The following is a 26,513-nucleotide window of genomic DNA, read 5'->3' as shown; positions in this document are numbered from 1 at the left end:
GAGTTGAAGTGGAGAATAGAGGGTCTATTTATAGATTTTGATTAGGGTTTCTAGGGATTTGAGAGTGGGTTCGTACGAACGCACTCCCTTCGTACGAATGCACTCCCTTCGTACGAATGCACTCCCTTCATACGAACGGGCTTGTTCCAATATTTTAAATTTCCAATTTTTATTATTTTTGGTTTTTCAATCGGTTTTTCGAGAATCAAATATCAATATGTAATGAAGAGTCAAGCATAACATAGCGTTCAAAATGTGAATTATGAATACAAGTTCGCACATAAGTTTAACATGAAAATCATGAATATGATAAAAATAATTGCGTTTTCATTATGATTAGTTGTCTCGGATTACAAACTTGAAACGAAATAGAATACAACAAGAGTACAAGTGTCTAAAAATGAAAAGTACAACAGGACTTGCTAAAACAGGATGGATTGTCATGGAACATAATATAAGACTATCCCAAAGTAAATCGAAGTCCTTTCGAACTAAGGATACGTGCTTTTGCCTAATAGACAAATACTCTCATCGAGGAGTGACTAACGATATTTGTCCTTCCAGTTACTACGCGTCCTTAATCGATTGGGAGAATCGAAACTTTGGCGAGATTGAAAATCGAAGATTGAGACTAGTTATCAAGATGCGAGTTTCACCTCTAACTTGGTAACACTGTACCCTAGTGTGGTTAGTACTTATCAATTGATAAGGGTCCACTAGATTATGAAATGGAAATTTCCTTCAAGGTTTGGATATCACTCCTAACTTGAGGGTAAATTTCGTGCAAATTACAAAGTATATCTGAATGAAAGTCATCACCAAACGTGGGAAAACACCCCTATTTTGGTGAGTCATTTCGATCGTGTTATAAGAGTGTCTTCATCAAGCCTTCAAGCGTGTATGGTGTTAGCCTTAGGAAAGGCATGTATATTTAAAGACCAACGAGAATAGATAAGAAGCAAGCAAGACAGAAGGCAAGTAGCTTTAAAGAACACATAGTGATAAAGTTCTTAAACAATAGACTAGGTAAAAACATTCCTACTTTTCCTAATTCCTTATAGTTATGGCTCTGATACCAATCTGTCACACCTCAATCGATGGCGGAAACATCGGGATGAGACGAAAACAAATCTCTCAAAGCATCATAACACTAATGCATGGTGACAATATTATTATATCAAATTTCATAAATGCTAAAATGTCATACAGGATTCAAAACATCGCCAAATTGTATCAAACCAAAACAAGATTTAAATATTGTATATTTCTAAGGTGTGTTTCTTTGTTCACCCTAGATTGATTCTTCGTCATCTTGTCTATCAACCTGCAACATGTATTAAAATATGATTAACAATAATGTTGGCGAGTATATAAGTTTTGATACATATCATAATAAGAATAAAATGTTTAACATGCTCATATCCAACATGAATAATGTATACGAGTTACTAATAGGCTGGACTAGTGTAAACTATATGTCAAACCCAACTTTCCAACGCAATTGTGCCTATCCTACATCGTCGCAACGAAGAGGAGGTTAACATGTTTTACTTAACAATACCCCAAGACTCAAGGGCGGTGTGTTAATCCTATAGCGCTATAATTTTCAAGATAGGCTAGCAAAGTTAATGAGCATATAGATACTATCATACACATAGCATATAAGACTAACAAGTATCACATGTTTTCATGTTTAAATGTGGATAGAGTGTGATTAAAATAAGTTTCAAGTGTTGCGTGTTTTTGTATATTGTACATTGCACCCAAAATGTTTAAAACGAAAATGGGATCGAGTATACTCACAGTTTTGCGTAGATTTCCATGAAAACCGAGAGTGAAGTTAATGAAGTCTCGAGGTTATGCTGTAAGATGTAAACGAGAGTATAAAATTACTGGTGTGAAAGAGTGTTGGATCAGATTGTTAAAATACGCGAAATAAAACGAGTTGTAGCACAAGGCAGTCCATTCGTACGAATGGGCATAGTCCCTTCATACGAATGGGCATTCCTGTCTAGTACGAACCGGCTGTTTAAGGCATAATACGGAATGATTTGGATGTTAAACATAAAGGTAAATGACTTAAATAGTAAATAGAATGATCAGGTGTAAAAACTGAGGTCGAAACAGAAGAAAAAACAATTATGTTTGGTTAACAGTGTGGGTTCGTACGAACCGGCCTTGTGGGTTCGTACGAACGGGCCTTGTGGGTTCGTAGGAACAGACCTTGTGGGTTCGTACGAATTCATTGTGTTTGTTCCGAAACGTTTTAGTTTTTATCTGATTTGATTGAAAATGTTAAAGTATTCATTTAATTTGTTTAAGTTAGTAGATAAAACGTTTAATTAATGACAAATATGCGTGAAAACAGAACTGAAACCAAAACAGAAAACATGAAGCAAAGTGGGTTTGTATGAATGGGCATAGTCCCTTCGTACGAACGTGTTGTTCTTGCTGAAAATTTCTGTTCGATCCAACGAAACAGACCGTTTCTTGATGAAAATTAATCCTAATGTGGGCCCTTAGCTATGGGATGAGTTGAGAGTCTGTTGGATTCCCGATTCCACCAAGATTGTGTAATAATCGAAAAAGGAAATTAAGTTGTAAGAACGTCTTGATTTCTTATAACTTTGGATCAATCTCGTTTGTGTGATGCTCCACAACAGTTTGCCCAAGCAAAACGAGTGAAAACCATCTACGAGATTGTTTGAATCAAAGAAGTTTTGTAATAGTTCAAGAGTATGTGATTAAAACTTCAAAAAATGAAATGAAATGAATATGAAAAGTAGGAGGGGATTCTTACAAAGCTTCTGGTCGCCAAGAGTAGCTTGAGAGTGTTTGCAAAGAAAATGGCGAGTTGAAGTGGAGAATGGAAGGTCTATTTATAGATTTGTATTAGGGTTTCTAGGGTTTTGAGAGAGGGTTCCTACGAACGGGCTTGTTCCAATATTTTAAATTTCCAATTTTGATTATTTTACGTGTTTTAATCGGTTTTTCGAGTATCAAGCATCCGTATGTAATGAAGAGTCTAAGAGTCAAGCATAACATAGCGTTCAAAATGTGAATTATGAATACAAGTTTGCACATAAGCACATCATAACATGCTATTTAAAATTAAAGCATGTAGTTCACGTATTTTTCATGCAGCACATAAGTTTCATATAAACCATCCATTTATAATGATTATTCACATTAGTCACCAACGCTTGAGAGTTATCATGTGTATGTTCCGGTAATTCCCTGAATTACAAAAGTAGACTCATTTAACTAACCCTAGTTAAATAAAGTGCTATGAATATATGACTAACTTAACTGTAGTTAGGTTAAAGTAGTAACTTGATGTTGCAAGTTGTCACATCATCCCCAACTTGAAAGAAATTTTGTCCCGAAATTTGATAAGCAGTCACAGAGGAGTGAAAGGATAAGTTAAGATGACTGTGGGTTTTCCTCGGGTACCACATCATCCCAACTTGAAAGGGAATTTCGTCCCAAAATTCACTAGTCGCATCAGTGCAAGGTTTCAGCAGTACAAAGTTTTCAGGTTGATACATCTTATCAGAACCCGGATGAACGGAGTATCGAGACTTCTGTGCTTCGTCTAATACAAGCTTTCTTAGGTTACTATGCAAAGTGACCCATATTCGCTCCATAAAATAGTGAATACTGTCAGACTTGGTTACGAGTTGTTTCTCCATGCCCTGCATGGATTCAGCTTGAAGGTTCTCGTTCTTCAATGCTTCATTCTGGTCAGAACGAATCTGGTCAGGAAGGTTAGAATGGGTAGTGAGCTGTAAAGCTCGAACACGTTTAGGTTTGGTTTCCTTTCAGCTAAGGGCGTCAGCTACCACATTAGCTTTGCCTGGATGATACTTGATTGCACAATCGCAATTGTTTAAGAGTTTAACCCAACGACGCTGTCGCGTGTTCAACTCTTTCTAATAAAAAATGTGTTGAAGGCTCTTGTGATCAGTATAAATAGTGCATCTAGTACCGTACAAGTAATGCCTCCAAATTTTGAGTGCAAAGACCACAACTCTCAATTCCAAATCGGGAGTCGTATAGTTCTTCTCGTGAGTCTTCAATTGTCGGGAAACATAGGCTATCACTTTCTCGTGTTGCATCAAAACACAACCGAGACCTTGAATAGAAGCGTCACAGTACACCAAAAAGTTATCTATACCCTTGGGTAAGGACAATGTAGTTACACTACAGAGTTTCTGTTTCAAAAGCTGAAAGGCATTCTCTTGGTTTGCTCCCTACGAATAAGTAACACCTTTCTGAGTTAACGCGGTAAGAGGTTTAGCGATTTTCAAAAAATCACTCAATGAATCTGCGATAGTACCCCACGAGACCAAGAAATTTTTGCATCTCCGTAGGACTCTTAGGTGTCGCCCAATTCTTGATGGAATCGACTTAACTGGGTCAACATGTATTCCTGACTCGTAGACCACGTGACTAAGGAAGTGTACTTCTCGAATCCAAAAATCACACTTAGAGAATTTCGCATAGAGCTGCTCCTTCCTCAGAAATCCCAAGATAAGACGCAAGTGTTGTTCATGTTCCTCCATGCTCTTAGAATAGATTAAGATCTCATCGAAGTTCCAAGATAACCTGATCTTAGATCGATTTTCGAGTAGAAACTTGACCTTAGGAGTTGGTCAAACAGATCGTCAATACGAGGAAGAGGATAATGGTTCTTGACCGTCACCTAGTTGAGTTCGCGGTAATCGATATACATGCGGAAAGACCCGTCTTTCTTCTTCTCAAATAGGACTAGGGCTCCCCATGGTGATATGGGGGTAATCCTGGGAGTTCCTCAGGAAAATACGTCGGAAAGTCACGAACGACTGGAATGTCTCCTCAAGTTAGGTATCGGCAACAAGGGCTGAAATGGCAGGTTAACCCTTTCGTATACACTTCTGGGCTTTCATAGCTGAAGTGATGCCAACCGTAGCACCATTCCGGTGACCTTGTATAGACAAAGAATCTTTACTAGGAAGAGGGATGCGAACGGTCTTCTCTTTAAAGAGAATTTCAGCTCAGTGTTTGGACAACCAGTCCATACCGAGGACTACGTTTAGGCTACCACGAGTAACAGGAAGGAGGTCAATGTCAAACACTTGACCTAGAAGGCCGAGTTTCACCCAACATGAACATGAGATGCTTCAATTGGCTTACCGTCAGCCAATTCTACGATTTGCTTGGTTTCGAGAACACCTAACTCCAATCAGCACTAGAATCGAATAAAACAAAAGCGAAAAGATTGTTCACAGAAAATGTACCGATCACAACATTGCAACCATTCTTGACTTCACCCACGCCAACAGCAAAAGCTCTCTCACGAGCACCATTTCCATCGTTGTTGCTATTGTTGTTGTTGTTGTTGTTGTATTGATTCCCGGTGTTGTTGTTGTTTCTATTGTTTTTGGCGTTCGGGTTTGGTTGTGGGCAATCCTTCTTGAAGTGACCCTCATTTCCACATTGAAAGCACCCATTTCGATTATCCTGATGTTGTTGTGGCTGTTGTTGCTGCTGCTACTGCTTCGGAAACAGAGCTCTGCAATCCTTTGCCATATCTCCCACTTTGTCACACATCTGACATGTTCGAGTGCACTGTCCATGGTGATGGTAGTTACGCTTGTTACACTTTGGTTGTTTGCCCGCGTATGAACCATGATTCTGGTTGGTACTCAGGTTTTGATTTGTAGACGAAGACTTGTTGAAGTTGCGGTTGTTGTTGTTGTTATCAACCTTCTTCTGTTGTTGGCTGGTGTTGGAAGCCATGTCGTAGTCGTTCCACTTACGCTTGTTGTCGGAAGCAGAGGTAGTCATAGCACCACGTTCTGGTAATGTACCACGTTCAACCTCTTGGTCAATAATCTTGTGAGACAAACAAATGATCCATGGTAAGTTATCGAGTTCGCCGAAGTAACCATACTTTTGATCTACGACGCTAAACCGTTGATATACAGCTCGATTCTCTTGTAGAGCGTGTTTGACAGATTAAGATACGTCTTTGCAAGCTTGTGAGATCGCTTCATATAGGCTTCAATCTCGAATCCTACCATCTTCAAATGATAGTACTCGTTCTCCAACTTTTGAACCTGTTCACGTAGATAGTACTCCTCCTGCATCAACTCCATGAAATTGTCCCAAGTGGTAGCATTCGCCATTTCAATTCCCAGTATCTGAACTTGGGCGTTCCACCAAGTTAAGGCACCATCCTCCAGTGTGCCTCAAGCAAACTTCACCCTGTCCCCAACCGGACAATTGCACATAGCAAATACTGATTCGGCCTTCTCAAACAAACAAAGAAGTCCCACTACTCCTTCAGTCCCATTGAAAGTTTGTGGTATGCAATCCATGAACGTCTTGAAAGTACAAATAGGCTGATTGTTCTGATTGTGGTTTACATGTTGACCTGGAAGTGAAAGAACGTATAACGCACGAATAAGAGTTCGGATATACGAATAAGGAACAAGAACCATCTTGTTGTGAATGTCGTACCAGCTTGCTGAGCTGCTAAAGCGTCAGGCACGCGTGTGTTAATGAGATCCGTCAACTCCGCCTAAGTCATGACGATGTTGCCACATCCACCGTCGCGGCCGCCACTGCGTCCACCACGTCCACTCATGATTCTGCATCCACAAGAAGAGTGGAAAGAGTAAGGATCAAGATCGAGTAGAAGTCAATCATCGCTATGACTTCTATAGATTGTTGAATCCCCAATTATGTCAAATAATGGGTCAGAATCCTTCACACACGTTAGATCTCACTGGGACTCACATGCACCCCAAATTATATTACATGTGCACCTTTAACGATAATGTGATTTGTATGTTTATCTCAGTTCCTCCTAACTTGTGTCAAAAGATCCTCAGATTCAAGTGTCAAAACGGATGTCGTCAAAACGGTAGAGATCACGAAAAGTCTAGAGATCATGTCATACTAACGGCGCATCATAATGTAAGTATGTAATATGCGTAATCGTGCTATAATGTTGTGTATGCAACAACATGCAATACAGTGTATATGTGTACGCTAGATGTATAATGTATAGGATAAATAAAAGACGTACCTTGCAATATGGAGCGTAGTGTCATGGTCGCTTTCGGAACAGATTCGGTTATAGTCTGGTTTTATAAAAACTTTTTAAAACCTAGTTCACTGTAACCGGTGGCTCTGATACCAAACTGTCACACCCCCAAATTACCACATACGGATCTCACCGCGAGGAGTGTGACGTATCAAGATCTAGCCACAAATCACGTTGAACTAAGAGTAAAATAGGGTTAGGATATAATAGGAAGTTTATTTGGGTAGAAAGCCAAGGAAGTAATCTTGACCATCCATTTATTTAATCAAGAGCTAAGATTAAATGAATGAAATTGAAGGAAAAAAAGGAGGCGCGTGGGTTTGTTTAGGGGCATTCTAATCAATCGAAGGCAATAGTTTCTCTCTTATCCAATTTCCCCTCATTTTTTAAACGTTAATAACTATTTCATACGACATTATTTTTTTTATAAAAATTGCACAAAAAAACGAGCGCTTTTTTATCTTTAAAACGAGTATACTATTGCTATATTTTAGAAAAAATTTTTTCGAAAACCCAGTTGCGTAAAACGCAATGGAGAAAACCCAATTGCGTAAAACGCAATGGAAAAAAACCTAAAAAATGACATTTTTTTAAAATGCAATGCACAAAAAACACAAAGAAATGTCTTATTTGTAAAACGCAATAGCCAGAAAACACAAAGAAATGTCTTATTTCTAAAACGCAATAGCCTAAAAACACAAAAGAAAATGTACTTTCTAAAACGCAATGGACTGAAAACACATAAAAATGTGTTTTACCTAAAATGCAATGCACCAAAAACGCAAACAAATGTCTTATTTGTAAAACGCAATGGCCAAAAAATACTTAAAATGTGTGTTTTCTAAAACGCAATGGACTGAAAACACATAAAAAAATGTGTTTTACCATAAACGCAATGCAGCAAAAACACGAATAAATGTCTTATTAATAAAACACAATGGACAGAAAACACTTAAAAATGTCTTATTTCTAAAACGCAATAGCCTAAAAAAACAAAAGAAAGTGTTCTCATTAAAACGCAATGGACTAAAAACACCTAAAAATGTGTTTTACCTAAAACGCAATGACCAAAAACACTTCAAGAAAGTGTTTTTCTAAAACGCAATGGCCAGAAAACACATAAAAATGTCTTAGTTCTAAAACGCAATGACATAAAAACACCAAAGAAAGTGTTAAAACGCATTGAACCATGACAATAGTTTTGTCTGTGAATTGTCTGAACCAGGAATGCAGTTCTAAAACGCAATGGCATAAAACTGTCTACGAATGTAGTTTTCGAGAGGCAAATTCACAGAAAATTAAATTTTCTCATGCATTTTTATTAAAGCAATTTAATCGAAAAAAAAAATTCCAAGCTGACCTGGAAAAAATGAGATTTTGAATGAAATTAAACTGGGTTTTCTTCAAAATCACGGGAAAAACGAGATTTTGAATGAAATTAAGCTGGGTTTTCTTCAAAAAAAAAAAAAAAGCTGAAGAACACGTTGATCGGGTGTTTGAATTATTGATTGATGACGAAAATCGCACTATAATGTAGTGATTATTGAGATAGTAAGTGAAGAAAAGGTTGAAGATGGTGAGTTTTGAAAATGGTGGGTTTTGAAGTTACTGGGGAGAACACTACTAGAAAACTGTCAAGTTTGTGACAACCGAATTTGTAGAAAATGTGTCTGAAATTGGCCTTACCCACAAATTTCCTACAAAAAAATTCATAGCAAATGAACTTGTCGGAAACCGGATTAGCTACAAAAATATGACAAAATCTGCTACAAAATTCTGACAAAATCTCTCGTTAAAAAATTTGCTATAAAATACTGACCAAACGCTCTTCTTGCAAAATTCCGACAATTCTTCCACGTTTTTGCCTTTTTTGTATATTATTTTATGATATTTTATTTTTAAAATTAATAACATTATTAAAAAATATTCATTATTTTTTATTTTTCGACAAAATTCCTACAAATTATAAAAACTTTCTTGCGACAAAATTCCTACAAATTTTAAAACTTTCCACAAGTTTCCTACAAATTTATAAATTCTCCCTAAACAATTTGCGACAAATTATCTACAAAATTAACAGTTTCCAACAAATTTCCTACAAAGTTATTAAACTTTCCCTAAACAGTTTGCGACAAATTTCCTACAAATAAAAAATATATTTTTTAATGTAGCCACAAATTTCCTACAACTTAGAAATTAAGGTTTGCGACAAAATTCCTACATTTTTTTGCGACAGATTTATGACAAAATATAACAATATCAGAGAATTTTAAGAAACCATTTTTGTATAAAAAATGCAACAAAATATAAAACATTCCAAGAAAAACTGAAGCAAGCAAAATTATAAAACATTCCAAAACAATTGCAACAAACAAAATTCTAAAACATTCCAAAAGTTCCAAAACACACAAAAAATCATAATTAAAAGCAAGTTTTTTTGATTCAAAACTAATTCAACATTCCAATACTTAATAAAACGAGAGCTTTGTTTACTTCTTTCCGATGTTTTCACCATTTCTTCCATATTTTTCGCCATGCCTCTTGGTTTTACCGGGCCTCTCGTTCTCCTTCTAATTCCGCTTGAACTTTTTGAAGCTGAAAATTATAAAATCGTAATCATCACATATCAACCCAACATGTCAATCAAGACAACCCTATAAAAATCTAACTAACAACGTAAAAATCCCTTGTAACAAATACAAACACACACACACACACATATTAAAAAATGAAATATCATATTAAAATGTTGTTATTTATTTATACTTAATTATAATAATAAATTATTAAAAAATATTTATAAGTACGCAATTCTTTAGGTTTCTTGCAATTTTACTTTTATTAAACATATTTATACATGAGTGGTCTTTAATTAATTTTTATAAAAACTTCTCTTGACTCGTGCTTATTTTGTAAAAACTCCTAACACAAACCAAATAAACCTTGAAAATGGACCCTTCTGATCCAAATCAAAATTGACGTGAACCCGTTCTAGCCCGAATCAAATTAACCCTGTTTAAAAATAACCTATTCTGACCCGATCCATTCAAACCCGATCCATTTTGACCCGCACGGCTGAACCCATTCTGACCCATGACCCAAACCCGCCCATATCAACAAACCTATTCAACCAGCAATGTAATCAATCAATCACAAACAATCTACCTTCAATACCACGTCCATATCGAACCCATATTAGCCAACTCTTTCTTCCCATTTAAAGCCTAAACTATTACCTTCACTAATTGGACTATCTTAAAAATGTTTACGCTATCTAAATAACAAGAATAAACAATGATACCTCTTGCGACCCTTATACTTATGTTTTCTTCTTAATTTGATGAATAATAGCCTTTTTGTAGGAAATGTGTGGCTGTAAATTTGCTACAAATTTCCGACAAATTTATTATTTTATTTTTTAAAATTATCTATTTTTCTAAAATTGATAAATAACAAATGACATAACTTTTTTTTTTGTAGGAAATATGTAGCAACTGGTGTCAATTTGCTACAAATTTCTGACAAATCTAATATTTTATTTTTAAAATTACGTTTTCTTCTTAATTTGATGAATAATAGCCTTTTTGTAGGAAATTTGTAGCAACTGCTGTCAATTTGCTACAAATTGCCGACAAACTTATCATTTTATTTTTTAAAATTATCTATTTTTCTAAAATTGATAAATAACAAATAACATAACCTTTTTTTGTAGCAAATATGTAGCAACTGGTGTCAATTCAAATGATAGTACTCGTTCTCCAACTTTTGAACCTGTTCACGTAGATAGTACTCCTCCTGCATCAACTCCATGAAATTGTCCCAAGTGGTAGCATTCGCCATTTCAATTCCCAGTATCTGAACTTGGGCGTTCCACCAAGTTAAGGCACCATCCTCCAGTGTGCCTCAAGCAAACTTCACCCTGTCCCCAACCGGACAATTGCACATAGCAAATACTGATTCGGCCTTCTCAAACAAACAAAGAAGTCCCACTACTCCTTCAGTCCCATTGAAAGTTTGTGGTATGCAATCCATGAACGTCTTGAAAGTACAAATAGGCTGATTGTTCTGATTGTGGTTTACATGTTGACCTGGAAGTGAAAGAACGTATAACGCACGAATAAGAGTTCGGATATACGAATAAGGAACAAGAACCATCTTGTTGTGAATGTCGTACCAGCTTGCTGAGCTGCTAAAGCGTCAGGCACGCGTGTGTTAATGAGATCCGTCAACTCCGCCTAAGTCATGACGATGTTGCCACATCCACCGTCGCGGCCGCCACTGCGTCCACCACGTCCACTCATGATTCTGCATCCACAAGAAGAGTGGAAAGAGTAAGGATCAAGATCGAGTAGAAGTCAATCATCGCTATGACTTCTATAGATTGTTGAATCCCCAATTATGTCAAATAATGGGTCAGAATCCTTCACACACGTTAGATCTCACTGGGACTCACATGCACCCCAAATTATATTACATGTGCACCTTTAACGATAATGTGATTTGTATGTTTATCTCAGTTCCTCCTAACTTGTGTCAAAAGATCCTCAGATTCAAGTGTCAAAACGGATGTCGTCAAAACGGTAGAGATCACGAAAAGTCTAGAGATCATGTCATACTAACGGCGCATCATAATGTAAGTATGTAATATGCGTAATCGTGCTATAATGTTGTGTATGCAACAACATGCAATACAGTGTATATGTGTACGCTAGATGTATAATGTATAGGATAAATAAAAGACGTACCTTGCAATATGGAGCGTAGTGTCATGGTCGCTTTCGGAACAGATTCGGTTATAGTCTGGTTTTATAAAAACTTTTTAAAACCTAGTTCACTGTAACCGGTGGCTCTGATACCAAACTGTCACACCCCCAAATTACCACATACGGATCTCACCGCGAGGAGTGTGACGTATCAAGATCTAGCCACAAATCACGTTGAACTAAGAGTAAAATAGGGTTAGGATATAATAGGAAGTTTATTTGGGTAGAAAGCCAAGGAAGTAATCTTGACCATCCATTTATTTAATCAAGAGCTAAGATTAAATGAATGAAATTGAAGGAAAAAAAGGAGGCGCGTGGGTTTGTTTAGGGGCATTCTAATCAATCGAAGGCAATAGTTTCTCTCTTATCCAATTTCCCCTCATTTTTTAAACGTTAATAACTATTTCATACGACATTATTTTTTTTATAAAAATTGCACAAAAAAACGAGCGCTTTTTTATCTTTAAAACGAGTATACTATTGCTATATTTTAGAAAAAATTTTTTCGAAAACCCAGTTGCGTAAAACGCAATGGAGAAAACCCAATTGCGTAAAACGCAATGGAAAAAAACCTAAAAAATGACATTTTTTTAAAATGCAATGCACAAAAAACACAAAGAAATGTCTTATTTGTAAAACGCAATAGCCAGAAAACACAAAGAAATGTCTTATTTCTAAAACGCAATAGCCTAAAAACACAAAAGAAAATGTACTTTCTAAAACGCAATGGACTGAAAACACATAAAAATGTGTTTTACCTAAAATGCAATGCACCAAAAACGCAAACAAATGTCTTATTTGTAAAACGCAATGGCCAAAAAATACTTAAAATGTGTGTTTTCTAAAACGCAATGGACTGAAAACACATAAAAAAATGTGTTTTACCATAAACGCAATGCAGCAAAAACACGAATAAATGTCTTATTAATAAAACACAATGGACAGAAAACACTTAAAAATGTCTTATTTCTAAAACGCAATAGCCTAAAAAAACAAAAGAAAGTGTTCTCATTAAAACGCAATGGACTAAAAACACCTAAAAATGTGTTTTACCTAAAACGCAATGACCAAAAACACTTCAAGAAAGTGTTTTTCTAAAACGCAATGGCCAGAAAACACATAAAAATGTCTTAGTTCTAAAACGCAATGACATAAAAACACCAAAGAAAGTGTTAAAACGCATTGAACCATGACAATAGTTTTGTCTGTGAATTGTCTGAACCAGGAATGCAGTTCTAAAACGCAATGGCATAAAACTGTCTACGAATGTAGTTTTCGAGAGGCAAATTCACAGAAAATTAAATTTTCTCATGCATTTTTATTAAAGCAATTTAATCGAAAAAAAAAATTCCAAGCTGACCTGGAAAAAATGAGATTTTGAATGAAATTAAACTGGGTTTTCTTCAAAATCACGGGAAAAACGAGATTTTGAATGAAATTAAGCTGGGTTTTCTTCAAAAAAAAAAAAAAAAGCTGAAGAACACGTTGATCGGGTGTTTGAATTATTGATTGATGACGAAAATCGCACTATAATGTAGTGATTATTGAGATAGTAAGTGAAGAAAAGGTTGAAGATGGTGAGTTTTGAAAATGGTGGGTTTTGAAGTTACTGGGGAGAACACTACTAGAAAACTGTCAAGTTTGTGACAACCGAATTTGTAGAAAATGTGTCTGAAATTGGCCTTACCCACAAATTTCCTACAAAAAAATTCATAGCAAATGAACTTGTCGGAAACCGGATTAGCTACAAAAATATGACAAAATCTGCTACAAAATTCTGACAAAATCTCTCGTTAAAAAATTTGCTATAAAATACTGACCAAACGCTCTTCTTGCAAAATTCCGACAATTCTTCCACGTTTTTGCCTTTTTTGTATATTATTTTATGATATTTTATTTTTAAAATTAATAACATTATTAAAAAATATTCATTATTTTTTATTTTTCGACAAAATTCCTACAAATTATAAAAACTTTCTTGCGACAAAATTCCTACAAATTTTAAAACTTTCCACAAGTTTCCTACAAATTTATAAATTCTCCCTAAACAATTTGCGACAAATTATCTACAAAATTAACAGTTTCCAACAAATTTCCTACAAAGTTATTAAACTTTCCCTAAACAGTTTGCGACAAATTTCCTACAAATAAAAAATATATTTTTTAATGTAGCCACAAATTTCCTACAACTTAGAAATTAAGGTTTGCGACAAAATTCCTACATTTTTTTGCGACAGATTTATGACAAAATATAACAATATCAGAGAATTTTAAGAAACCATTTTTGTATAAAAAATGCAACAAAATATAAAACATTCCAAGAAAAACTGAAGCAAGCAAAATTATAAAACATTCCAAAACAATTGCAACAAACAAAATTCTAAAACATTCCAAAAGTTCCAAAACACACAAAAAATCATAATTAAAAGCAAGTTTTTTTGATTCAAAACTAATTCAACATTCCAATACTTAATAAAACGAGAGCTTTGTTTACTTCTTTCCGATGTTTTCACCATTTCTTCCATATTTTTCGCCATGCCTCTTGGTTTTACCGGGCCTCTCGTTCTCCTTCTAATTCCGCTTGAACTTTTTGAAGCTGAAAATTATAAAATCGTAATCATCACATATCAACCCAACATGTCAATCAAGACAACCCTATAAAAATCTAACTAACAACGTAAAAATCCCTTGTAACAAATACAAACACACACACACACACATATTAAAAAATGAAATATCATATTAAAATGTTGTTATTTATTTATACTTAATTATAATAATAAATTATTAAAAAATATTTATAAGTACGCAATTCTTTAGGTTTCTTGCAATTTTACTTTTATTAAACATATTTATACATGAGTGGTCTTTAATTAATTTTTATAAAAACTTCTCTTGACTCGTGCTTATTTTGTAAAAACTCCTAACACAAACCAAATAAACCTTGAAAATGGACCCTTCTGATCCAAATCAAAATTGACGTGAACCCGTTCTAGCCCGAATCAAATTAACCCTGTTTAAAAATAACCTATTCTGACCCGATCCATTCAAACCCGATCCATTTTGACCCGCACGGCTGAACCCATTCTGACCCATGACCCAAACCCGCCCATATCAACAAACCTATTCAACCAGCAATGTAATCAATCAATCACAAACAATCTACCTTCAATACCACGTCCATATCGAACCCATATTAGCCAACTCTTTCTTCCCATTTAAAGCCTAAACTATTACCTTCACTAATTGGACTATCTTAAAAATGTTTACGCTATCTAAATAACAAGAATAAACAATGATACCTCTTGCGACCCTTATACTTATGTTTTCTTCTTAATTTGATGAATAATAGCCTTTTTGTAGGAAATGTGTGGCTGTAAATTTGCTACAAATTTCCGACAAATTTATTATTTTATTTTTTAAAATTATCTATTTTTCTAAAATTGATAAATAACAAATGACATAACTTTTTTTTTTGTAGGAAATATGTAGCAACTGGTGTCAATTTGCTACAAATTTCTGACAAATCTAATATTTTATTTTTAAAATTACGTTTTCTTCTTAATTTGATGAATAATAGCCTTTTTGTAGGAAATTTGTAGCAACTGCTGTCAATTTGCTACAAATTGCCGACAAACTTATCATTTTATTTTTTAAAATTATCTATTTTTCTAAAATTGATAAATAACAAATAACATAACCTTTTTTTGTAGCAAATATGTAGCAACTGGTGTCAATTTGCTACAAATTTCTAACAAATCTAATATTTTAGTTTTTAAAATTATGTTTTCTTCTTAATTTAATGAATAATAGCATTTTTGTAGGAAATTTGTAGCAACTGTTGTCAATTTGCTACAAATTTCCAACAAACTTATCATTTTACTTTTTTAAATTATCTATCTTTCTAAAATTGATAAATAACAAATAAAATAATATGTAGCAACTGGTGTCAATTTGCTACAAGTTCCTGACAAATTTAATATTTTATATTTCTTAAATTATTATTTTATTGTAGTTACAAATAATATAAGATTTTATAATTTTTGTCTGAATTTTGTCGAAAAGGTTGTGAATTTTGTGATGAAATTGCTACAAATGCTTATTGTGTGGCAATTTTGTAGGAAATTTGTGAAAAATTTTTGGGTTTTTTTTGTTTTTCTTTTTTGTCAAAAAATTGTAGGAAAATTGTAATAAAAATTGAGTTGTGGGAAATTTATAGGAAACTTTTGTTGGAAAAAATGTGGTTTTCTAGTAGTGGAATAAGGAAGAAGAAAGGATAGGATTGACTAAAATACTCTCTCTTTATTTTAAAATTTTGCCACATGTCATAATTCTATTGGTTCCTATCTTTCCTAGCTTAGTAAAATATTAAAGTTAATTTACTAAAGAAAATAATCCTAATACATTAGTAATGTCAGCTCACAATTTAAACATAACAACCCACTATTTATATGTATATGAGCGGCCCACTAAAGTTAATAAATGCAGCACATGATTAACATAAATCCGGACCATATTCCCAAGATTATAAAATCAGATGCATTCTTGTAGATTCGGAAATTCAGAACATTCAATACATATTATATATTTTTAGAACATATGTTGAGCATTTCAGAATTTGTTTATATAAGGTATATATGTAGATGTTCGGACCAATGTTTACAACTTAGCCCATATCCTTCTTTTCTTTTATAATCACAACATTATCCCAGCCAATACTAAGTACAGAACTATCAAAAATTCAGAGTTTTTAACACTATTATATTTGGATCCTTAATCTTCTTATACAACTCAATTTTGCCTATCAGTACATAAGGTAAATTCGGATGGAAATGCGTAAACTCAGAATTTACAAATCACATTATATGTGTATCCCCATGAACCTCCTAAGTTCGAACCCATTAGTTATTCAGGGTTTATAAATTAAGTTCGTACAAACTCGGATCCATCTCTTTTATTTTAGAAACTGACCACTCTATTACCCTTCTCTCAAAGTCGGACCACACATAAGATGAGTAAACCCTGATTTCTCATACATTAAACCCTGATTCAAGTTTACAAACTAACTAATTTTAACCTAAACCAAACACGCTAAGTTTTAAATTTATAAACTAAGACTCTCTAAAACCTAGACCACACAACCGACAAGTGTACCGGTCAATGCAATATAGCCTAAGTAAGTCCGAGTATCGAACCACGTGACTCTCTAATTACGTTTACTAACTTCTATCTAGATTTAGACTAACACGGACTCTAACTGTTTTTATGTTTGGGGGGGGGGGGGAGGTTTCTAAATATCTTAAAATTACGATTAAAATAAACTAATTAAATTAAATAACTATGATGCGACTTAAACGAGATTTAGATCAGAGGTGACGAACAACTACCTATACTAGAATCCTATTTAACTAGGAATGGATTTCTATTCGAAACTAAAGTGGTATGGAACCGTGATCTTCGTGTGCTAAACCCTAAGAACTCCCTACTAAGTCCTCCCGACCCTTCTCAGGAAGAAACCTGTGAGACTCTCCCGGGCTGTTATGACTACCGGTTGGTTAGACTTCCTCTCAGTCCTCTAACTTCTTTAAAAGTGCCTTAATCCGACAATCTACCTCTCAGCGCGAAAGTCTAAGGCAACTATGGATTTTAATTTAGTTTAATAGACACGAATAAGATTAGGAAACTAAGACCGATTTCTCTCAAAACCTAATCCTAGCTATATATCAAACCGAGACCTATTAATAACCTCGAGCCTCTCAGCGACAAGATTAGCAGAATATCATGTTCTAAATATATTTTATTTACCGTTTCTAAGGTTATTGGCCAATTCACCCAAAGACTACCTGAACCCGCAAAGACTCGAGCAATCAACACAAACCTATCCTATAAACGACATTCACCAAGGTTCATGTGAAACGAATAAACAATTAATAATCAAAACTAGATACGCATATGCACTAAATTAAAGGTTCCACGGTTCTTTACTTTTTAAGAAAAACCCATACACACGATAATAAAGGAGTAGAAATCCAAACTTTATTAAATATTCATCTTAACCTATGTAGTATCGAAAGGTTTAGCGAGAAAAGATAGTCTTTAAATCAATCAAACAAGGTTTAAACTCGGAATTTATTAGATAAAACAAAGAAAATAAGAAAACTAGAAGAATCGGATAACTAAACCCGGTAATTCTTTGTTCTCCAAGCCTCCGCTCGATCCCGGTGATTCCGTAGCCTTTAATCTTTGCTAAACACCTTCCAATTCTGTTCGTGCGTCCCCAATCTGATCTGCTCGTCGCCTCTATAGCCTCCTCTCGCACGTCTGATATTTGCGTCTGACCTTGTGTTCAAGTATATCTTTTGATAGCCCCCTCTTTTCTTAATATATCCACTAGATTCACGAAATTTAATTGCCAATTCGTATATCACCAAACACCAGGCCCAAATGCTACACAAATCATGAACTGGCCCACACACAAATTCTAATAATCTTAATTCGGTCAACATGATTCTCTTATGGTCAATAGATATTTATTTAGTCACCCTTGGCATTATAGACTAGTGGTATTTTAGGGGTGGGATAAAGCTTATGACCATTAGGTCATGGGTTCGATTCTCACAAAGGGGGTTTTCCCAGATTTATTGGGTTTCCTCCTGAACTGGTGAATAGACATTATTGCCTAGTGGAGATGGATATGATCGGATGGTTCTGCTGGTGGCACGATGATATTTCAGTGGTCCGTCAGTAATCCAAATTTTCTGTTAAAAAAACATATTTCTTTAGTCAACAGTGGGACCCATAACCTCGTGAATTATGAAAACATACCGATTTCTTTTCATTTGTTGCAATGTGTGATTTAATTGCAAACTTTCATCTAAGTCCCTCTTCATTCAATACTTTTCATGATCAATTTTTCATTTTTCATATATGGCATCTTTAGTCCCTTCAAGTTTAGTATATATTTTTAGAATGACTTTAAGCCTTTTGCATTTTGGTCCCTCGAGTTTAATCAGCTCCCGATTCTTAATTTGTTTATCTATTTAAGCTCGTTTCGATTCCTTTTTCGCATCGGGACCTGTAACAATATAAAATAATAAAATGTATAATAAAACTAATACAAACGACTCTAATTAATTACTAGACTATACAAAATACATAGAATAAAAGTGTGTGTTTTACGACACATCAGATATTACAAATTATCAACACAGATTGGCAATGCTCTCATATCAATGGCATTCTAATACGCATTAACAATGCACATTTATTCACAAAACACCATCATTCAAGCACAAACAAGTAAACACAGGGCCATTGTTTGGAGGACAAGGGTTTGCTAGAAATCAAATGAACAAGAACAACAACGTATAAACATAAACATTTACCTATGATTCGATGTAAAGGTTGTTCTTGAAAGGTTGAATGATCAAAGATTGGAGAACTTGGTGTAGCCAAATGATTAGAGGAATGATTGGAGGTGATGATTAGAGAAATGATAAAACTGTCGTATGATTGATTTGAGAGGAGGGTTTAGGGTTATGAGGAGTTTTATTAAAGTTTCTAACCTATCCAGAAAGCACCCTAACTATGCAATTTTCATATAAAGCACACAATAACATGTAATTTACAATTAAAACATGTAGTTCACGTACTTGTTATGCAGCACATGAATATCGTATAAACCATCCGTTTATATTTATTATTCGCGTTAGTCACCAACGTTCGAGAGTTATCATGTTTGTGTTCCGGTAATTCCTCGAATTGCCAAAGTAGACTCATTTAACTAACCCTAGTTAAATGCAGTGCTATGAATATATGACTAAGTTAGCTGTAGTTAGGTTAAAGTAGTAACTTGAAGTTTTAGGTTGTCACAGGGCTGAACAAGATCGTCTGGCAACTCTCAAAGGGCTGCAGAAACGAGGTTTGTTAAGTGGGTCAGCCGCGTGCGGACTATGCGGGGAGCAAGAGGAGGATGTCAATCACCTCTTTGTTTCTTGTTATATTTCAGCTTTGGTGTGGCAGAAAGTAAGCACCTAGTGTAACATTCCTCAACTGTATGCCTTCAGTGTCCGCGATCTAATTCAAATATTGGCATCAGAACAAAAAAGGCGCTTGGTACAGACAATAGTTCTAGCAACGTGCTGGGCAATTTGGAAAGAACGGAATGAACTCATTTTCTACGGGAAGAGAATAGATGTCGACATGATTTTTGGCGAAATGCAAACATTGGCCTTCATGTGGACTAAACATCGACAAAGGTGCAACACAACAGGATGGGAGAACCGGGTGCATTTTAGTGTTACTCAGGGCCAGCCCAGAGGGTGTGCAGGGTGTGGCACCGCTCTGGACCCAAAAAATTTGGGGCCCAAAACTTTGTTTTTCACTCGGTTTACACTTAAATAAAATAATTACCAATTCATAGACTTATATAAGTTTTATATGGTGCAGATGACTGCCTTCTTGTATCTTTATTCAGGAGATTCAGGTTCGAAGCATGCCAATTCGGATTTTTTTTTTCAATTCAAACCATTTTTTAACTTTGTAAGGATGTCAGTGGATATTGTGCCCTTTATAGTGGATTTTTTTTTTTAAATTAGTTTCATCAAAAAAAAAAAAAAGCAAACGGTGATTATTCAATTTATATTGTTTCAGTTAAGTTTAATTGTTTTGTTTATAAAAAATGATTGTTCAAGTTACAATTTATATCAAAATTGTTCAATTGTTAGTTAATTTTTATAATTTTTTTGTTGAGGTAAACATGTAATTACTTAAAAATAATAGTGTTTTGAGTCTGCATGTATTCACCCTATTTTGACCGACCCATATCTTGCCCCTTACTCAAAATTCATGTATTCACCACTAGTTCAAGCTTATTTGCATGTAGAGAGAAGTGTAATGGAACCGTGAGAAAAAATAACAATTTTTTGTTTTTTGTTTCTATCTTTTGTTGGTATAGTTTGATTTATAAAAATAAAATAGGCCCTTACAGATAAATAACATGATCTTGGGCCCAAAAAAATTTATAAGTTTTTTTATATATATTTTTAAAAAAAATTGTATGTTTTTAAAGGAAAAAACGTAAAGGGTCTCGATTTATGAACCAAAAACGTTAAAGCCCAACTCTTTTAGTGTGTAATGGATTAATGACTTGATCCACCTCAATAAAAAAACATAATGGATTAATGAATAGGGCCCAATTTTTTTATGTCGTACAGGGCCAAAAATTCTTTTGTGATTTTCAGAAACGGCCCTGGTGTTACTTGAATTGTAATCTTGTAATCCTGTTTGGGTTGTAATATGGGTGAACTCGTGAAGGCATATAGGTGCTAGTACCTTGCTGGAAACCTTTTTGCTTTTTAGTGATGAAAATAAAGGATTGTTTGCTGATCAACAAAAAAAAAAAAGGATCAAATCAAATCAGCGCTCGAATTTTTGTTATTTGTCAAACTGATCACGAACAAGTAATTGCAAGTCAGACTTATTAAACAACCATAAATTATAAATATATTAAGCATAGCATAAATATACAAATCTTATAACCTTTTATATCGACAAATCACTTGGATACCAAAGAGGGTCGTTATGAAGAATCAATATTTTCTTTTTGACAAAACTTGCTTAGTAGGAGATTCTTTCATAATCTTCAACTTGACGCGTCATTTTATATATTTTTAACTACTTATTTAAAGCTATATCTTATCCTTTGTAAATTGAGACATAAAAAAACATTAGATACAAGACTTAAAAACTATAATATATATTTGCCCCAGATCAGTTTTAAAATGCAACCATGAAAACTGGTCCTGAATAAAACCTAGGGGTGTTTACTGTTTGGTTTGAAACAGTTAAACTAATGTTCAAACTGAACATAAACCGATTAAAACAGAACCGAATTACAAATTCTGTTGGAGATGAAGTTATGGAGCAGCGAAAGGGTCGTCAGCCCATCTGATCTTCTTGGCAGAGGAGGTACCCGGGGGAGGGGTGGTGGTTGTGGAAGGGAAAAGAGAGTTGATGGTGGATTTCACCAAATTCATGCACTTGCGGCGGCGAATACGGCTGAGGACCACTTGTTTGTCAAGGGTTACGGTGGCCTTTGGGCGGTTCAAGTAGATGTAGCTGGTGACACCATCAACACTTGTGTCGTCGTCTTGGTCTTCTATGAACATGTCATCTGAAACACTTCGAGGTTTTGTGGTCTTAGGATGAATGAGAGACTGTTGTTGCTTTCTGGAAGATGCTATTGACATGGTTACTCACTTCAACACTAAAGTGGGCTTCTTCTATGATGCTTTACTACTACTATATATAGAGGCAGTGACCCCATCTTTAATACTTATTTATTTACTTAATGTTCCAATGTTCCAATTCTAAAAATAGTTAAAACCTTTTAATTACTAAGGCTAAGGCTAGGAGGTGTGGTTTAAATCCCCTATGGGCTTTATTACGCTACGTTAGATCCACATAAGCGCATGTCACATAGGGGGCTTTAACATTATTCTCTTTAACTTGCATGCAATGGTTTAAAGCCCATTATTAGACAAAATAAAAAAATAAAGAGAAAAAGATTTGATTGGTGAAAAGAATGAGCTCCACCCGCTTTTCCCTTTAACGATCATTACTGCAATGGCAGAGCTTGGATAGCACCCCCTTTAGGGCGGGCATGAGATGAGTGTGAGGCGCCATAGGGCGCCAACGACAATGATGTGGTCAGGGGCGGTATACCACACCCCTGGCCTAATGCAAGTGACTATTAGTATTTTATAAGGAAAAAAAGCATCTAATTAAAAAATAAGCATAGAATAACATGTGTGTTATATGGTGTAATAATTAAATGTGATTATGATTTAGAGTTAATTACATAGTTAGTCCCTGTGGTTTGCACAAAATAACATACTTAGGTATTAATAGTTTAAAATCACATTCTAGGGTATTAACTTTTCATTTTGTACGTAACATGTGGAGTTATTAACTTCTAAAGTATTAACATAGTTAGTCCATATGGTTTGCACAAAATAACATACTTAGGTACTAATAGAATGTGATTTTAAACCTACAACTAACGTTAATACCTCCAAACGTTACAATATGAAAAGTTAATACCCTAGAATGTGATTTTAAACTAATAATATCTAAGTATGTCACTTTGTGCAAACCACAGACTAACTATGTAATTAACTCTTATGATTTATGAGGATTGAAGCTGTGATAATCATAAAATAGTTATTTTAATGTCTAGTGTAGTCAGGTTAAATAAGTAAATAATATAAAAATTTATAATTTCAAAGGTTTCCATTGATTGTTTTGCCCTAATGTTTTGGTACAAGGAAAAGAGAAGGATTAACCTCCTAAATAACCCAGAACAGAGAACGTAAATTAGGAAAACATAAATCTGGAAACTATCTAGGAGCATATCTTTAGGAACAAGACAATAGACAATCAAGGCATAATAACTGGACCAAAATAAAATCCAATACTCCCCCTCAAGCTGGAGCGTGCAGATTAACAACACCCAGCTTGTCGAGTAAGAATTTCAGCCGAGCAGCGCCAAGACCTTTGGTGAGAAGATCAGCAAGTTGAAGCTTAGAATCAATTGGCATAGTGTATATTTCTTTGGACTCAACGCGTTCACGTACGAAGTAACAGTCCATCTCAACATGTTTAGTGCGCTCATGGAAAACCGGATTGTTGGCAATGTGACGAGCTGCTTGGTTGCCATAGAAGAGCGCAGTCGAGCCTGTTTGGTCTGCATTTAGTTCATGTAGCAGCCATCGTAACCAAATAACCTCACTAACAGTGGAGGCCATTGCACGGTATTCAGCTTCAGCGGAAGAATGGGAGACGACAGACTACTTCTTGGTTTTCCATGAGATTGGAGCACCACCAAAAAGAATAATGTATCCGGTGCGAGAACGCCTAGAAAGAGGACATCCGAGCCAATCCGAGTCAGAGTAGGCGACCAAGTTGGTACCGTCTTCTTTGGATAAGAGTATGCCTTGACCTGGGGTAGCCTTGAGATACCGAAGAATTCTCATAACAACATCCAAATGACTTTGACGAGGGTCCGAGACGAACTGACTAAGAGTGTTGATAAAGTAAGCAATGTTTGGACGAGTGGCTTGGAGATAAAGAAGTCGACCAATAAAACGTCGATAAGAGCTAGCATCAACCTTCGGATCCTGTTCGTTAGTAACAAGTTTGAGATTTTGTTCAATAGGGAAAGAACTCGGGCGACACCCTTCCATGCCACTATCTTCCAAGATGTCAAGAGTATATGTCACACCCCCAAAATCCACACGCGGAGTACCACCGCTTGGAGGCGTGACATGACCAGGATCAAGCCATCAATCTTATTGAACATAATGTATAATGATTAAAATAGTTCGTAAAACCCAATTCAATACAATTGATGTTCAAACCAAACGAAACGTAATTTGAGTAGCGGAAGCATACGTATGTAAACCCAATGTAAATCATAAGTTCAATTGTTTAAACGTTTAACATGGCGTCTACGATCCATGACCCACAAAGACCTGCTCCTCCCTGTGCAAGCTCCATAAGTACCTAAGGTCCTACAAGGCATGCAGCAGAGAGTCAACAACTAGTTGAGCGAGTTCACAGAAAGTAAGTTCGTAATAGCAAAATGTATGTTCATTTAGTGGGGGCTTCCCATGTATGTATGTACTAATAGTGGGGGTTTCCCATGATTATATTTATTACTAATGGGGGCTTCCCATGTTTATCCTTACTAATGGGGGCTTCCCATATTTGTACTTACTAGACTATTTGCAACCATGTGTTCTTCTTAATCCGAGAACAGGAATACGTACAAGGTCACGTAGGATTTACGTGAGTGCCCTTCCCCGAGGACAGTGGTACGTGTGGGGTTTACGTAGGATTTACGTAAGTGTCCTTCCGACCCGGAAGACAGCGGTAGGTATGAGTTTACGTAGGTTTTACGTAAGTGTCCTCCTGACCCGGGAGACAATGGTAGATACTAGTTTATGTAGGTTTTACGTAAGTGTCCTGACTAACCTGAGGACGATGGTCTATAGTCTAGCAATAGCGTAAGTACGAGTAATTATCCAATTCAAATCTTCCAACCCAATTCCCACCCGGGAATCCCATGCCTTGACTGTGTGAACTCACCTTGGTTTGCTCGGCAGATACACAAAAGGTTTCTTGAACTAAGAGTGGTCAACCACGTCCTAACAGGGTTACCATACAAGTCAGGTTTTGACTCAAGCATAGCACATAGGTTTCACACAAATTAACACGTTACGAGCACGTATAGATCATGGCACCATTTTAACAGTCAAACAACATATTCAACTTGTGCGATTTAAAAGTCTAAGCCCAAAAGATAGTCGGCCCAACCGATTGTGCGATCAGCACAACTTGTGCGATCCACAATCGGTTGTGCGATCAGCCTTATGCCCGGCCCATTAGCAAACCGACCCAACCTGTTGCAGCCCAAACTAACAGTACAACAACATATCGGCCCAATTAAAAAAACATATAAGGGACTTGTGCGATCTGGGTAACCTTGTACGATCTGGATGGGTTGTGCGATGGTGATTTGGGCTGCTCGGCCCAACAGCATAACACATTACATCCCGTGTGATCCAGCAAGCCTTGTGCGAGTGAAAACATCTTGTGCGACTGACAAGGCTTGTGCGACTAGACTCCTTGTGCGATTGGCTTTTAAATCCCGATTTTTATGCTTGATCGGTTACACATTCAATAGTTTCCTTAATTTATGATAATCAATCAACACTAACAGTTTCTAAACCAATCAATTATCGATCAAACAAGGCAATTATAGACTAACTCATAAGAACCCTAATCCGATTCAACATGAACAAACATCATAACATGAACAAGCATCATAACCTTCAACCCGAATCACAAGATTAGTAAACTTTCATGTCGACCTGTAATCCTAACCATCAAGCAAAACACTTCGATTATTAACCATAACAACCGAGTTTTATCTATTCGGTTCTCAATCTAAATCATGAAATCTGAATCATATGAACATCATCCAATACATACATGTGGGCCGATAATTAGTACACAAACAGTTTATATCGCTATCATCATGTAAAGCATATACGTCATAACATCATGCCACATAAAACCAAATAGATAAGCACTAACCGGAACTTAGAATGATCGAGCAAGTAAGTCGGTTCGAAGGAGGTGGGACAGCCGTCGGGTTCCAAAGTAGAACGAGAGAGAGAGAAGAAGTTTAGGGTTTGGGGTAACTTGTGTGTTTTGTAACAAATGAGAGAACAACCCCAAAGGTTGGTGTTTGTTTGCGTAAAAGAGGAGTGGGCCGAACCCTCCCTTGGGCTGCCCGATGATCCGTGTGCAAAGAATAAGGCCCGATGGGCTTGTGCGATCGTGTCTATGTTGTGCGTTTGGGCCGTTTATATACATACATACATTACACAAAGCACATAATCATAACATTCAATAACCATAATAGTTCACATAATCATATAACGTTACACAAGATAGGTCCAAAATACGAGTTGTCACATTATCCCCAACTTAAAAGAAATTTCGTCCCGAAATTTGGTACGTACTCACTGAGGAAGCTAGGTAAGTTGTATCGTTTACTGGTTTTCCTGGGGTGTCACATCATCCCCCCG

General features: G+C 35.6%; 1 protein-coding gene across 1 annotated transcript; it reads right to left on the bottom strand.

The window, feature by feature from the left end:
* Positions 1–23,705: 23,705 nt before the first annotated feature.
* On the bottom strand, positions 23,706–24,101 carry LOC110907172 (uncharacterized mitochondrial protein AtMg00240-like). The gene has a single exon (XM_022152193.1). The coding sequence runs from the start codon at positions 24,099–24,101 to the stop codon at positions 23,706–23,708; it is 396 nt and encodes a 131-aa protein (XP_022007885.1).
* Between the last annotated feature and the right edge of the window lie 2,412 nt (positions 24,102–26,513).

Source organism: Helianthus annuus, chromosome 4, assembly GCF_002127325.2.
Source record: "Helianthus annuus cultivar XRQ/B chromosome 4, HanXRQr2.0-SUNRISE, whole genome shotgun sequence".
Taxonomy (NCBI): Eukaryota; Viridiplantae; Streptophyta; class Magnoliopsida; order Asterales; family Asteraceae; genus Helianthus; species Helianthus annuus.
This window is presented reverse-complemented; position numbering and strand designations above follow the sequence as displayed.